We start from the raw sequence: 16,895 nt of genomic DNA, 5'->3' as shown, positions 1-16,895 counted from the left end.
TGACTCCCGCCTTTCGGGATGCGCGGTTCGCCGAACCATCCGAGATCTCCGCAGCGGCGCGGCTCGGCCTCGCCGCCCGTCCTTTCTCGTCTGAGCGTCGGGAGGAGCGCGGAGCGAGCTCGCATTGAGCGGCGCTTTCGGTCAGGCAGCGCGGCGGTCTGCCCGGCAGGGAGCGCGGCGGGGCGGCGTGAGGGGAGCGGAGCGAGGGGACCTCGAGCGGCGGGAGGGGGCGGTGGCGGGCGGAGGAGGCGGCGCTCCCCGGGCGGCCGGGCCGATGCCTGCACCGGGCGCAGGTAGCGGGCCTCGGGCGGGGCGCCGCGGGGCGGCGGGCGGCCCGGAGGGTGGAGCGGTGCCGCTCTACGTGAGGAGGGAGGGAACGGGGCCGGAGGGCGCGGGAGCCGCGAGGAGGCTGAGGGAGAGGCCTGTGGAGGCCCGGCGTGGGGGGTGAGGAGGAAGGGCTGGGTGCGGAGCTGTTGAGTGCGGCGGCGGCTCCTTCAGGCTTGTGGGAAGGCGGCTGGAGGGCCTGCGTGCGCGGTTAGGAGCGGCCCGGAGGGAGGGGAGGGTCGTTAGCTGAGAAGTGCTTGGCTCCTTATCTCTACCTTCAGGCCTCAGAGGAAGGGGTGTTCCTGCAGCTCTGACAGCTCTGAGGCGTGGAATCGAAAGTAAAACTGCCCGCCTGGCTCTGCAGTCCTGTCGTATCGCTCCCCTTTCCCCCCGCCCCGCCGTTCTGTGGCTCTGATTTCCTGTAGAGCTCCGCATCTCGTTTGTCAGAAACTTGTGGTGCCTAGGCTGATTTTTCTCTGACGAGCCATCGTGTTTTCGTATGTCCCTAACTTAAAGTTAAGAGAAACTTTAATTGCAATTCACGTTCCCCGAGACTTTTGATTTTTATTTTTTTTTTTTGGTGATGTGCTTTTTGATGAAGTTTGTCTTTTGCTCTTTGAGTTTTCCAAAGTGTCAGAAGTGGGACTTCCTGTCTTTGTTCTTCATTTCCCTTACCTAACAAAGCACCTGCATAAAGGACTGCTGATGTGACCAGTTGAAATTGTAGTACCAATATGCAAAATATGTGAGGTAAATCACTGTAGTTAATTAGTAAAGTTGTAAAGTTTGTGCGTTCTCCTCCCCTTCTCCCCCCCAGCCAAAGCTGTGTTTGTAAGGATTGAGATTCTGGTACTGCAGTCTGTAACAACAGAGCTTTGTTGGTTTGTGAGTATTTAGCATATCAGGCCAAGGTGGTGAAGTTTATCCTTCTGTTCTGAATGGTGGCTAGATTAGTGATGCTGAATAACTTCTATGAATCTTTTATTTCCTTAAGATTAAGTATTTACATAGATGCTTCGTCATAAATGTTACCTTTGTATTTCAAGGACTTTTTTTTAAAGTAAAGTTTCTGAGCCTGGAGTATTGTGAACCCCATTCCATAAATGTCTCAAATACTGAAGTTAGTATGAAAAAAAAAAAAACTAAGTAGAAATTCAGCTACGATTTTAAAAGAGAAAATTAAAATGAGTTAAGGTGGTTTAAGTAGTGAAAGAGTTCAATGGTATTCTCTGGGAAAAGCAGCACCTTTAAGTGTTGGAAATAAGAAGCGTTTCAGAGAGTTCAGATATCATTTTGGAAATATATTGCTGAAAGACCAAAAGCTTATGGACCCATTGTCTCCTGTGTGTCTTGTCCTTTCTGATTGCCAGCAACGAGCACTAATTCCTTCTGTCAGCTTATGAAGCTCTTGTCATTATCTGCCTTTCCACTAGTGCATTCACGTAAGCATTAGATACAAAATAGAAGTTCTGTTAATGTGTATCTTAATGCTTCCTTACCATTCTGTTTACCTGGACCCTACCTTGCAACCTAACTTCATGTGGGAACGAGACCAAGGCAGGCCTTCTCTACCTGTTACCATTTTTCTCCATTTCCCATTTTTAGTGAACCAGTTTCATCCAATTTAGATGTTTTGAAGGTATAAAACTGTCTACAGATCTTATAATAACCAGTAGGTGAGGGGGAAAAAAAGACTGAAACTAACCTTCTCAGGAGAGAATGGCTATATAGCATATGCTCTGTGGGCACTTCTGTTCTGCTTGTGTTGTTGGCTGGCCCATGCAAGCTGACCAGTGAATCAGTCTGTGTAAAGGTGGAAGCCACCACGCTTTGCTGCCTCCTTTAATAAATTGGTGGTAGGGCATAAATGAGCTGCCAGTACAAATATGGTAGATAGTGAGCAGTGTTGTATCTCCTGTGGCATAGATCAGTAATCTGTTATAAACTAATTGTTTGGTACTGGGTTTACAGGGTGTGGGGGTGTGGAAAGTAGATAATGTTGCCTTGTGAAATCATAGTGTTCCATCCCTTTTATCACATCTTTTTGTCTTGCTTTTATACAAGCAAACTGGATCTTTGTGAGTAACTTTCCTGGTGGGAAAATGTTTTAATATAATTACTGGGGAGTCTTCGTGCAATGTGGCACCAGATGTAATCTTGCTTGTAATATGTTACAGCAATGTTTAAGTACTGAAAACCTCCCTTCCTCCCACTTTTTTTCAGTGGTGATAAAGGCAGCTAAACTGCTGTTTGCAACTATTGGAACTAACAGCATGGATTCACAGTGCAGAAAGATTAATGGACTTAACACTGCTGAATGTGAAATGAATGCAGGACTCCCACCTCCCAGATGAGTCTGTAAGGAACAGGACCCATTTAAGTGGTGTAAAGAGATGGGAAATTAGTCCTAACCCAGAACTTGAAGGAGTTCTGAGTGCTGCTTAGTTATTTGCTTTTTTTTTTGTGTGTGTGTGTTAAGTACTGATTTCATAATAATGCTGTTTTAAGTTGATGTTTGTCAGCTTTTTGAAATCCAAGTAGTTCAGAGTTGCTGAGCTGTGAAACCTTTTGGTTGTAGACATGCATTAGGGTGCCAGATTTGCTAGTAGTTGTGTAGGCTGTGCTGATTTGATTGGTCTCACTTCCACAGAACAGCATCAGAAACATCTCTTCGCTGATGCTGTTGCCAGCTGCTTTCCAAGAGGCCCCAATAGTTTCTTTACCACTAACATGTCACTGCTTATATGTGAACACTGTCAAATTTTGCAGCTAGGTCTTCTCTTCGTAAGACACTTGCAAACATCTGAAAAAATGCAGGTGTTCCACATGAGAATGCCAATATATGGATCTCTTGTGTTGTGGTTCACTGTGGGGGCAGGGAATGTGGGCTACTTAGTAAGAAATAAACTTTCTTTAGTGTGATGTCTTAGTTATAACTATCTTTCAGAATAGTCGAAAAGGATATTGGAAGCACTCCTAATTGGCCTGAGATGTGCCTTGTTATCCCGTTTTGTTGAGTAGATGCACAGAATATGTGAATCCAGCATATTTTCATCATCTGGTCTAATTGAAATGTAGAAAGGCAAAAAGTGGTAAGTGGGAATCAAACAGGCACTACTAATAAAAGTGAAGCTTTTTTAGGAGATCCCACGTGCAGTGTGGTCCATCACTTCTATCTATATTTGCATTAAAGCATATACAAATAAAAAATGGTGAATAAATATTTGTAGAGCTAGGACTCAGGCTCTTCTAACATGCAAGCATTTTGCTATAAGCCTTGCAGTGCTCTTAGATCTGAAGTTTAAAGGTTCACAATTTATCAGTGCATTGAAGCTAAACATCATGAACGAGAGTGAGATATAGCTTATGATTGATATAAAATACATTTTTTTTTGTAAGTTATGAATTTAGTGTGAGGTAAATAAGGCTTACCTGTTTCTTTTGAATGTTTCAACGCTGTCTGGCCCTACCTGATACTAGATGCAAGTCAGCAGAATACTGTTGTAGTAAGACCAGCAGTGTTCTGGACTGTAGTAACAAGCCAGCAGCTTCAAAGTTTTTTCCTCTGTATTTGGTACTTGCAAGATCACATCTGGGTACCAGCTCCAGTATAGGGTTCTCTATTCCAATAAAGTCATTGCTGTACTGGATGATAGACAACTACCAGGATCTTTAGGAGGCTGAAGGCAAAGGGAACAGTCTCTTCATCTGTAAGAAGAGAAGGGGAGGTCTAGTTACTATCTGCAGCTACCTAGTGTGACAGTACAGAGAAGATGGAGCCAGGTTCTCTTCGGAGCTGTGCATGGATAGGAATGAGAACAAATGGGCACAAGTTGGGGCATACTGAATTCAAGGATAATATGTGGAGTTTTTTTTCAATACTGAATATTCAGTTGCTGGAGCAAGGACGCAGTGGGGCTGTCATATCTCCGTCCTTGGTGATACTCAAAACTTTATGGGGCAAGTTCCTAATCTTGACCCCTTTTTTAGCAAGAACTTGAAATAGGTGACATCCAAAGTCTTTCAAGTCATAACTATTCTGTGAGTCCTTTCTTGTTGAATATATGTTGTCTTTTTTCTCCCTTCACCAAATAGAACTAAGGCATAAAGGGCTGAAAACCCTGAAGATGATGAAGCTCTTACAAGTCATATGGGAGGAAAAAAAAAGTCAGTTGGGTAGAGTCATGGTTTGGAGCCTTTGATAATTCTCGCTGATTACAGCCTTTCTGTTTTTTATGTTTGTTCTGCTGGCAGGGAGGCTTGTGCATGCACCTTATTCAGCACAGCATTCTTCCAGCTGCTACTTGTGCTGTGTGGAAGAATGCTCCTAGTGATTGGCAACATCTTGGGAGGGTTGGGAATGAGATGATGCTTTTCACCATGATGGCAGTAAAGCAGTGGAGCAGATTGTCCACTATTGCTGTGCAATCTCCTTCCTTGGTGGTTTTTAGAACTGCACTGGGAAAGCCCAAAGCAGTCTTGTCTGACCTCAGAACTCATCCTGCTTTGAGCAGGACGTTGGACCTTTTCAGGTCAAAACTGTGTTGTCCTGTGATCCTGTATTAGAAGAGGGAGTATGCTTAGATGACATGTAGTGATCTCAGTAGGATAGAGGTGCATGCGGATGAATCAAATATTTTTAGCTTTAAGTTGCTGTAATTCACTTTCATTGGTCTTGGATATTTTTTTTTTCAGATGAATTTCTGTTTATGAACTAAAATTACACATTTGTCAGGTTGCAAAAATTTCAAATGCTTTTACTTCACAATTTCTGCTGAGAACGACTTCACAATTTGTTCAGAATATCATTGTAATAACTTAAACGTGGAAATCATCCAAATTATTTTATCATGAGCTTAGCTTTATGACTTGGAATGCTGTAATGGAAAGATTACTTTTTATCTGTCATTAGATCCGTTCCTTAGTTCTGACAAATGTATGTCAAATCTCTGTTCTGATCAGTTAAGAATTGAGTATGGGTGGGCTGTGAAAGTGACTTTAATATGTCAAATGCAGGTTAACAATATTTATTTTCCTGTGATTCTGCAGACTTGCCTGGGTAAGACAATGCCAGCTGAGCGCAAAAAGTCAGCAAATATGGATGAAAAAGAATCTCTGCTAAATAATAAAGAAAAAGAATTTGTTGAAAGGCGACCGGTGAGCACCAGGGAGAAGCCAAAAGATGATGTCAAAGTTGGGGTAAAGAGAGAGACTGTAAAGATTCCTGAAGATAAAAAGAAAAAACTGGATGAGGATAAAAGAAAAAAAGAAGACAAAGAGAGGAAGAAAAAGGAAGAGGATAAAGTGAAGGCAGAAGAAGAGCAAAAGAAGAAAGAAGAGGAAGAAAAAAAGAAACATGAAGAGGAAGAGAAAAAGAAACAAGAGGAGGAAGTTAAACGTCAACAAGAAGAAGCAGCTGCTCAGCTGAAGTAAGTTGTACTTAAATATTTTAATTGTGCCAAATGCTGTAGTCCTGCTGTGAGGACTGTGGGCAGAATTATAGAAGATGAACAGTTTGAGTTAATAAGTTGTGTGTAGTCCTACAAATTACATGTGCTTGGGTGAGAATACCAATTTTTATGTTATTTTGACTTTTCATCTCTTAACCTCTGTTACTTTAGGATGGGGTTTTGGTGCTGTTTTCCGTATGATAATCGTGTGAAGCACAGATTGATGATGAAGAAGCACAATTTATTTTGAGACAGAGAAATGTTAGTGTTGTAAAATTGGAAGCACAATATTAGCGAGTCCACAGAGCAAATCTGCTGTGAGCAGTGGCTGTAATTGCTTTGCACTGATCATAGTTAATTGATATATGGATGGCAAACACAGAACATAACGCATCACTTCAATATGTAATCTTACCAAGACAATATTTTTTTAGTATGATATCAAAGGGTGTTACAGTGTTGAAGATAGCATCTCTAGGACAGTAAAGCCAAGATTCTGGACATTCTTGTATATCAAGTATGTCACTTCTGAAGATGGAGAACAGTGTCATTGCCAAATTCTAGCTGGGGCAGATGTAATTCAGCTGTTTAAAATTTTCCTTAACTTCAGTGGTTTGGGAATAGATTTCCCTTAGCTCTAATGCAGTAACTTCTTAAAAGGTTGCTGTCCTCTTCTGTAATAACTTAATCTCAGTCTGGAGTAAATGAAGTTTCGTGCTTATATTTTGCAAGTCTGGTGGGATTAAGATGTTCTGCATAGAAGAACGTGAGAAATTCAGTGTTGTAACAAATGGGACTTGCTTTTTAGAGCAATAAATTCAAGCAGTGGTTTATCAAGCAGATGCTTTAGCGTTCTAGGATTAACTTGTTAAATACTAGAAAATAGTCTTTTAATACTGTTCAGCACTACTGGATTTCAAACTGACTTTCTTTGACCCGTTAATGTGGGCGTAAGGTGCTGTAACAGTAATCACTTCTTTTTCTTTTCCTAGAGAAAAAGAGGAAGCACACCAGTTGCATCAGGAGGCTTGGGAGCGCCATCAGGCAAGGAAGGAGCTTCGCAGCAAAAACCAGAATGCACCAGACAATCGCCCTGAGGAAAACTTCTTCAGCAGATTAGACTCCAGTCTGAAGAAGAACACAGCTTTTGTTAAGAAGCTAAAAACCATTACAGAGCAACAAAGGGACTCCTTGTCCCACGATTTTAATAGCCTGAATTTAAGCAAATACATTGCAGAAGCAGTAGCTTCTATTGTGGAAGCCAAACTGAAAATATCAGATGTGAACTGCGCTGTGCACTTGTGTTCTCTCTTTCACCAGCGCTATGCTGATTTTGCCCCTTCATTGCTTCAGGCTTGGAAAAAGCATTTTGAAGCAAGGAAAGAAGAGAAGACTCCCAACATTACAAAGCTAAGAACTGATCTGCGTTTCATTGCAGAATTGACTATAGTTGGGATTTTCACTGACAAGGAAGGTTTGTCTTTAATCTATGAGCAACTTAAAAATATTATTAACGCTGATCGAGAATCCCACACTCATGTTTCTGTGGTGATCAGCTTTTGTCGGCACTGTGGAGATGACATTGCTGGTTTGGTACCAAGGAAAGTAAAAACTGTTGCAGAGAAGTTTAACTTGAGCTTTCCTCCTAGTGAGATAATTAGTCCAGAGAAACAACAGCCCTTCCAGAATTTATTGAAGGAATACTTTACGTCTTTGACCAAACACCTGAAAAGGGACCACAGGGAGCTACAAAATATTGAAAGACAAAACAGGTGACATTTAAATGTTGCTTTTTGTTTATGGAGGAAACAATAGTTTGGTTTTGAAATGCCTAGATTTGTTGCAGTATTTGTCACCAAAAGAGTCTTGTTGGAGGTGTGTAGGAGATGTGTATTCTGTGGTGTGCCTAAAAACATATCAAATAATCCAACCAAGCTAAAAAAAAGTTCCAAGCTTTCTCTGAATACTTAAAAAAGAACGTCAATAAGACAAAACAAAGCAAAACAAAAAAAGAGCTAAAAACTCAGATTCCTCAAGAATCTTTAAAGACAGTGCAGGTTGCCTTTGAACTTTAATTCTCTTAACTCAATTATTTTGGTGATGCTTCCATAGCAGCTTGAGTGTCTTGCTTATTTACCAGCTGGTACTGCCTTTTCCAGTTGACATAATCTGATTTCTCCCTTTCCACCCACACCTATCTAACAGAGCATATGCCGCAATGTTTTTGGCTCATTTACATTTCTTTTAGCGTACCAATGTTGCCAATGGTAGTGAGTATGGACAAAAAATAAGATTGGAATAAAATAGTACCCTCTAAACTTCATTGTTTACAATTTTTGTATAAGCAGATGCTTAAAAGTATAGACAATTAGATTCAAATCCTTTTTTAACATATATGTGAAATGTTAATATTGAAGAATTAATACATAGACCTTTTAAGTTCTGAATAACTTTATTTCTACCATAAATTTGTTTAGAAAAACAACAACAAGCATCCTGAATTGTCATTCTTAGGGTGAACCTAAAGTAAACTGTTTATTTGTGAATTTGAATTAAAAAAACTGGATAGAGAGAGCCCTGAGCAACCCAGTCTGATCTCATCATTGGTCTTGCACTGAGCAGGAGATTGGAATAGTGACCTTTTTGCATCTGAATTATCCTGTGAGGTTAAGCACAAAGCTTTGTTTCGGTGGAAGGGTATGAAGAAGTATCATTTATCACCAGATGATAATAATTACATTTATCTGTAGTTTTAAGTGTTGATTGTAGCTGCTTAATAAAAGTTGGGAAGTAAATTTATCAGAAATGAGACGTGAAAAACTTTTCTGCTCAATTTTACTTGTGAGGCTGTGAGGTAAAGAACAGAGATTTGGTTGGTAAGAAGTCTGAATACAAGAGAAATATTCATCAACTGAATTTCTGAAAGAGGATTGTGGTTGTTTGTGGACTAGATGACCGTTAAGGGTCCCTTCCAATTCAGAAGACTGTGTGTATCGTTTTATTTTTATATATTTTTAAATACATATATAAAAATATATACATATATTTAAAGTCAATAATCTTATTGAGAGGAAAAAAAAAAACAGCAGTCCTCTGTGGGTTTGTTAGCAACAAAATTGATTGGGTTTCAACGGCGTTTATTTCAGCCGTTACTCCAGAAGTAGTGGAGTGAAATGGAATTGAGCTGTTTCCTGTTGTATGTTTAGTTGGTGATAATTATTCCAGGTAAATGTGTCCCATATTCATCTGTGTCAGGAGAATGACTGCTGTTGTGAGATAACTTGAGCTGGACAGACTGACTGCTTGAATTAATTATGAATTAACATGTTATTGTATGCTTCAACAAATTCATAACCTGCCACAGCATTTGGCTGAAGCAAGGTTTCTGCACACACAAGGATGTCTGCAGATGGACAATTAGGAAAACTGTTTTGAGCTACACTTGGACAGTAGAACTTGATCATCTGATTGCATGGCTGAGCTCGTAGCAAAGCCTGTGCAGGCTCTTTTATTGGAAGGGAGTTAGTGGATTGCCAGATTCTAGTGTGAGTTCTCAGAAGTGGTTAAGCATGGAAGAAACTCCTTTAAACTTTTAAAAACATGCTTAGCTTAAACAGAAGATCTGATGAACTTAATCTGTGGTACTCTGCAAAATTCTGAAGAGTTCTAAAGTAAGATTAAGTGTCCTATGCTGTATTGTTCATTTGTATTTGTTGATGCAAAAACTAATTGTGCTGTTGAAAGATTACTTGGCACACTTTAGCTTGAATTTAACACAAACTGAAGCTTAGTAGTGCATGTTCTTTAGGTGTGCCTGTGTGAGAGGAACAAGAAATACAACTTTTGCTAGCATTAATGCCTTTTGCTCTCTATCAAAATACCTAAATTATGTTTTGATTCAAGTGAGCAAAATAAATTTTCTTGTCCTGTGAATGTCCTGTGTAAAAAAAATGACTTTTTAGTCCCAAGGTACTAGTAAAACATAAATGCCAGTATTGATATTCCTGAATTTATATTGCTCAGACTATTGGAGAACCTTTAAACTGTAACCGTGGTGTGTGTTGGCAAGAATGTGGTTGATTTGTGTGTTTATCAGCTTAAGAAAAGCCTGATGATAATTTAATCATCAGTCCTCTGTGGCAAGCTTAGCACTAGCAGAGATTGCAGTGTTATGTATTTTTGGTTCAAACTACTGAAGTTTCTTGAGATTGCTTGTTTAAAGTCTGGGACACTTGAAATTTCTAGCTTCTGTAGGGGCACTGCTCTAAATAGTTATTTTTGACATGAGACTTCAGAAATTGTGTAATACTCTACCAAAATCAGAAGTGTACTTTTTGCTAATAATAAATAACTAATAAATGAACATATGGTAACTGGCTGATAGTTACTAAAGTTGCTGTGGGAAAAAAAAGTTGCATTTTACTTTGTGAACCTCTATAACATTAACATCAGATTTTGATGTTTTCCAAAGTAATAGATAACTTTAGGTTACCTCCATTTCTTAAAATCAGGAATTAAAGTGAATCAGAGCAGTCAGAAGGGAATGCTTTCCAAGTACAGGCAAAGCTTTCTTTCTAAAATGAGAAATAAATCCATAATTTGCATCCCTGGAAAGTGGTGTATGATTTTGCAGAGTGATGTCAATCTAAAACACCTATCAGAAAACAAGTGAGATTTTTGTGGTCTCAACGCATTCTGAATAGCACATTTTTGTAGGGAATGTAGAATCATGGAATGGCCTGGGTTGGAAAGGACCATAATGATCATGTAGTTTCAATCCTCCTGCTGTGTGCTGGGTCACCAGCCACCAAACCAGGCTGCCCAGAGCCACATCCAGCCTGGCCTTGAATGCCTGCAGGGATGGGGCATCCACAGCCTCCTTGGGCAACCTGTTCCAGTGCTTCACCACCCTCTGAGTGAAGAACTTCCTCTGTCTTTGTCAGGTAGAAACTGTGAGGTTTTGTTTATTTTATGCACTACTCACGTGGAACAGAAAGGGACAGACATGTATAAAGTTAATACTTAAATGGAATGCTCTTTAAAGAAAAGAAAATGAGTAACAGTTTTGAACTGCACTGTCTACTCTGTTTTTAAAAAAGTGTGACCATATTTAAACTGGTACAAGGTGTCGAGTTGATTGAATTGTTGGGTATTAACTGTATTTAGATTGGTAAGAAAAATAAGTTTATAAGCAGAAAAGATTGCAAGCAGTGCTTATAGTCTTACAAACACAAGCTGCTTTTGAAACCAGTTCTCGGTTTTAAAATTAGCTTGAGTACTACTTATGAAAGAAATTAAAGAACAAGGGGGAAAAAAAGCAGATGTAACTACTCTCAGCTTGGACTGACAGCCTTGAAATAACTCAGCTTGTTTTAATGCACTACTGTTTTTGAGCCTCCTGGCAATGGTCCTCCAATGAATCATTGGAACAGCAGGGAATTGTACAGCTACAGATGTACAGCAGCTTTTATCCAACTTCTGTGTTAGCTGAATGTTGTATTTTATTACAAGAGTTCCTAGTGCAAAGTATGACAGGATAATCATGCTTGGAAAAAAAAAAAAAAACAAACCAAGGATTATGTTGTTTTGTTTTTTTTCTGTCAGCTGTTTTCTTTGGAAAGTGGAGCTTCTGTGACTATGCTACATTTGGTTATATTGAACTCGTTAAACCAGTATAGCTTTTGGGGGGCAGGGGGATGTTGGAGAGCATTGCCCAAATGTTTCCTGTATATGTGCAATCCCCGCAGAGGGAAGATTAATGTTGCTAGAGAAATTGGTAGTGATTCAGCGTAGCTCAAATATGTTTTAAGAAAGAAAGTTGTCTCACTGTGTCTTTGATCTTTGTAGGCGCATTCTTCACTCCAAGGGTGAACTGAGTGAAGATCGACATAAGCAATATGAGGAATTTGCGATGTCTTATCAGAAACTGTTGGCAAATTCTCAGTCTCTAGCTGATATCCTGGATGAAAATATGCCTGACCTTCCCCAGGACAAACCAACACCTGAGGGTAGGCAATCATCTAAAGCAAGTAAACAGGATGCTGGAGTTGGTTTGGATGTGGGAGTAGTTGGCTAAACCTTCTTACTGATGTGCTCTTTTCATTCATTTATTTTGATTTATTCCCCCTCTCTCCCCTTAAAGATATCAAGGAACGAATAATAGTGTTACTTATTTAAGTAATTAAACCTAACATGCAACTGTAACCATAATATATATGCTGTGTAGTCACAGTGTTTGAGGTAATATATCTTTAGACTGTTTCAGGTGGTATTGGAATAAATGGAGATTCAGAAATATTCCATTTAATGTAATGCCTTCTTAATATTTAAATAACTACATATTTTATAAACCAATATTGTTCTAAAATGAATTTGAGATGTGTTTTGTCATGATGTTATGCGTAACAATGTACTGTTACACCAGGTAAGTCACTAGGTGCTTCTTTGACCTCCTTAGAAGTACAGTATTTCATTTGCAAAGCTAGTCAATGCCTTATTTCAGAATTTAGATTCAGAACTATTGTTGGTATGAGTGTACCTTCCAACTGAAGTGATCTTGAGCTTTAAAATGCTGTATTTTATGAGTGCTTTGCTTTCATTATGCTTTGTAACCTTCTGTTCTTTAAATTCTACTGGGTATAGTTCATCATGCAGGACATAATGTGTCTATTGCCTCTACTTGATATTGCCTGTTTTTCTATGAATGCCAAATTCAAAACATTAAGATTGCGTATTGAAATATCTGATATTCAGATTAGATTACTACAAGTTAACTTAAAGTATACAGTGTTACATTTATGAGAAAATAATGGCAATGATGAGCAGGCTAACGTGTTTCTGAAAGTATGTATATTTTTTAATTTTGAAGATGTCTCCTTCCTTATTAAGGTGAGAAATATGCATAAATAATTTTATTATGGTTTTGCATTTCTGCAGAACATGGACCTGGCATTGATATTTTCACACCAGGAAAGCCTGGAGAATATGACCTGGAAGGGGGTATCTGGGAAGATGAGGATGCTAGAAACTTCTATGAGAATCTCATTGACTTGAAGGCTTTTGTGCCAGCAATTTTGTTTAAAGATAATGAAAAGTGTTCTCAAAGTAAGGATTCCAGCAAAGATGAATCAAGAGGTAGAATGCTTAAACATAATCAGTTTTTTGTTTATCTGCTTTTTCTTTGTTTGTTTTTAATATATCTTTTCTGACAGATAAGAAAAATTAATGCAGGTGGCGAGCCTGTAATAAAATAATTTGTGGTCATCAGAACAATACACAGGTTTGGATGAGTTTTTAGGGTGTCATGTATGTGGGGATAGGGATTACCTCAGTGGCATTTGAGGGGAAAAAAAGTAAATGCAATTCAATGTTAATGGAATTATAAATTGAAAATAATTGGTGACTGAACAGTGTCAATTAATGCTACCTTCTTTGTGGGGAAACTTAGTAGTTTACCTTCTTTGAGAGATGGTATTGTTCACTCTGTTTTCACTAGATTGTTAGTTATGGCCATCTCATCATAAAAGTCCAGTAGATTTTAAGGATGGATGAAGAATCATCTGATAGGACCCGAGTTCACAGCCAGGCATTGATCTGTCTTTGTTATAATGGGTTAAAAGTGACATTTGTCATCGCTGACTCAAAACATGACAGAAGATGCATGTTTGAATAAGACCACTGTTAGAGCATTTAGAAGATGAACAAATACATGAACTTGGTAGTTTTCTGATATGTGCTCCCGTGTTGGGTCAGAACAGAATTTCAACTTCCTAGCTCAGAGCCTTCATTATAATTTCTAAATTCTGAAGTTTCCCTTTGAGAGGAATTAAGCATTGGAGCAGGTTGCCCAGGGGAGATTGGAGGCTTTGTCTAAAGGGAATTTGGAGACAACTGGAAAAAAAAAAAATCCTTGAGGTCTATTCAAAAGTGAATTAGTCTGATTCAAAATAGGTTACCTGTTTCATAACTCAGCTATTTCTATATGATGCTTGCAATGTTTGTTAAAAAAAAAAAAAAAATCCTTTATTACGGTTATTTACATAAAAATAACTACACATCACCAAAGAAAAAAGAATTCAAATGATTCCTGAATGAGGTCTTCAGGAAGATAGCAGAAGATTGTAGGCTGTAGTTTACAATGCTCTGTGTTGGACCAGCTTTATTGTCCAAGAAAAATGCTAGCTATTTTCTGAATCTTCATCTAGAAATTCATAATATTTTTTTATCCCAAGGAGAAATGGGATTCATATTAGATCTTCTGCATAGCACATCCATTTTTTAAGTATCCTCCACCAGCTGTACCTTTTGCATTCATTTTTTATTACATTTGTAGATCTGTATAAAATACTTCAATTTCTTATGTCCATTTGGCTATCAGTTAACATATAAAGAATGTGTTGTTAAGGTAAATTTCTACCTTTAAATGTCTGTTTTTAATTAACATTTGTGATGTATTCATTCATTTGGATCATTGTGTCTGACCCTTCCAGCATGCAGTTTTACTTCGCAACCTGTTTCAAACACTTCCAGACTTAAATTGCTGATTTTCTAAACATTTTTATTGTGTTTGAACATCTGCATATCATCCAGTGAAGTTTTAAGTATAGTTGAGAGCTAATGAAAGAAGTAAAAACTGCTGGCAATGCATAATAGAACCTTGTCTGGCTAAATAATTGTAGTTTCCAGGCGTATGGATAAAGCTGTATGAAGGATGCATGTATGGATGAAGCTCTGCTAGCAGGTGGGAGTGTGGGCTCAAAAATTAGGGAGACTTGTTGAAAGGAAATAAGGTAAAAAGGCATTGCTAGAGAGACATAAGTTTAGCAGTGCAAGTCTTCATATTCTAATCATGATTGCATGTATGTAATGATTTAGTACTTCTACTTAACTCTTAATTAGATTCAAAAGATACCAAAGATAATAAGGAAGCAGCTCCTGGGAGTGAGGATTTGGAGTTGGAGCTGGAGAACCTGGATATTAATGATGACCCACTGGAACTGGACTGTGGAGATGAAGCTGAAGATCTTACAAAAAAGCTTCTTGATGAACAAGGTAAAAAGAAAAGAACTGGGGTTGGGAGTTCTTTGTTGTTTCCTAACTTGTTTATGAAACCTCACAAGTTTAAAAAAAAAAAAAAAGAAAAAGAAAATGACATAACAGCCCTAGAGTAGCCTTTTTTTTTGAAAGAAAATTGATATCATTCTGGATAAAATTTCCCTTTTTTTTTTTTTCCTAAGCCATACCTTGTTTGGAATCAGTTTTCCTTTCCATTTTGTTCTTCTGGTTAATCACATGATCAGCTCATTAAGCTGGTTAAGATCTTAAGTTCTAATAAACTGTCAGGACAGTGGGTTGTTAATGCCTGGTCAAACATTTCAAACAAAACAGCAAGGAGCTTGGTTCTTGCTGTCTAAAAGGTAGATACACCTAGATGGTATCTTGGAATTAAAAGGAGAGCAACTCATTCTAGGTTGGTCATAGCCTGCTAGATAGGTCAAAAATACTCAGTGAATAGGCAGATAAAGAAACGTGAGATGTGAGCAGCCTGTAAGTGTTATTTTACTTAAAACATAAAAGAAACAGTGATTGTGTCTGTCTGTCTGGAATTCTGATGCTCTTAGTTTTATACACCTGGTGCTACCAACTCTTGAAAATTTAAACTTGCATGTTTTCATTGAGTGAATTGGTAGATGTTGTTTTTTTTTTTTTTTAACAGCCTTTCTTGAGAATAAAAATCACTTGGGTTTGAGATTAGGTGTCCTTAAGCCATAAAATATAGCTTTAAATTTTAATACTTACTGAATTATTTTCATGCATTTTTGTTTGCAGTAAGTTATTATTAGTGTTTTGTGGAAGGCCAGTAGCGAATGAAACCACTGTATTATAATACTATTTAAAATAATAATAAATAAAAAAAACAGTATTCTTGGCTGAGATAGAACTTCCATTATAAAAAGAGGGTGCCAGCATAAAAAGAGGTATAGCTGTATCTTAAATAAGTGGTCTAAAGATGAAGAAACATAGCTCTAGTTGTGATAATCTGGGAGTGTGGGTTTTATTGGCGGAAGGAATAGTTAGCTAAATAAAATAAGCTAAATTAGAGAGGAAAAAAATGAAGGAGAAAATAGGGTAAATAAGGCAAACAGTCCAGTGAGTGGATACGTGTCTTGTACTGCTTCTGCATCTCTTTCTGGTGGCTGGAGCATCTCTTCAGTCTTTTTTTCTATGCCCAAATACAAGGGAGACAAGGCTTTTCTTCAAAATGTGTGTTTTCCAAGCACGTTTGTCTTGGTATAGCATCCTTCACAGCATTGCAATGCATATTTCTTCACTTATTTCTTCAAAGTTTGAGTCCGTAGTCAGTAAAATTTGAGATACAACTTGTAAGAGGAAAATTTACATTGTTAGTTGAAGAGGATGATTAATCAGGATTTCAGGTAACATATTTTATTTCTCTGTTATGTTAACTTTGAGTGAATCTTAATTTTCTTATTTTCAATATGCTCAGGCAAGAGAGAGGGAGCAGATAGCACCGGAGCTGACAGTAGTGACGGAAAACAAGCTGAAAGAAGTGAGTTTTCAGGTTGTTTTTAAAAGAGAAGAGAAAATGGGGAAAAATGGAGCTGCGTGAATGGAGACAAAGGTGTTGAGAGAGGAATGGCCAGGGTGGAAGCCATCAAGGATATTGGGAGCAGGGGGAGTCTGATGTTAACGTATATATATCTAGCATCATTTTTGTAAGGTTAGCCAGCAATGGAAAGAAGATGTGTTAACACTCCATGATGTTACTTGCTACACTATTTAGAGAGCTGGTAAAGCTCCTATTAGAAGAGCAGAAATAATATATGCATGCACGCTCTCATTAAAGTGTTTTGTGGAATTGAATGACTTGAGTCTACATTTCTGAATACATTCTTTAATGAGGCCTTGATTCAACAGGAGTGTTGAACATTGTAACTGTGTTCTGCATAGAGGGAGGGCCAGCAATTTGTATTGGTTCATATCAGCTAAATGTGATTGCTTCCTTATGACCATATTTGTTACAGATGTTCATCTCATAGAATGGTAGCACTGCATACATTTCAGTAATTCACACTGTCTGGATGATACTACACAAAATAG

General features: G+C 38.4%; 1 protein-coding gene across 10 annotated transcripts in view; it reads left to right on the top strand.

Annotated features, from left to right (window-relative positions):
- The first annotated feature begins 2 nt into the window (after positions 1–2).
- UPF2 (UPF2 regulator of nonsense mediated mRNA decay) overlaps positions 3–16,895 on the top strand; it is a 62,269-nt gene continuing 45,376 nt past the window's right edge. For 2 of the 10 annotated variants that reach the window (XM_090134669.1, XM_031609944.2), the window contains exons 1-6: positions 2,548–2,682; positions 5,374–5,753; positions 6,767–7,546; positions 11,622–11,782; positions 12,711–12,908; positions 14,673–14,825. In XM_090134669.1, the coding sequence (XP_089990795.1) occupies positions 2,653–2,682; positions 5,374–5,753; positions 6,767–7,546; positions 11,622–11,782; positions 12,711–12,908; positions 14,673–14,825 (1,702 nt within the window). In that variant the 5' untranslated portion in view covers positions 2,548–2,652. Of the gene's footprint in view, positions 141–184; positions 297–382; positions 445–491; positions 1,075–1,430; positions 2,683–5,373; positions 5,754–6,766; positions 7,547–11,621; positions 11,783–12,710; positions 12,909–14,672; positions 14,826–16,281; positions 16,345–16,895 lie in introns of those variants that run through there. The other 8 variants (XM_090134662.1, XM_090134660.1, XM_090134661.1 and 5 more) reach the window with 8 other exon arrangements.

This window comes from Phasianus colchicus, chromosome 1 (assembly GCF_987193195.1).
Source record: "Phasianus colchicus chromosome 1, bPhaCol1.hap1.1, whole genome shotgun sequence".
NCBI lineage: Eukaryota > Metazoa > Chordata > Aves > Galliformes > Phasianidae > Phasianus > Phasianus colchicus.
This window is presented reverse-complemented; position numbering and strand designations above follow the sequence as displayed.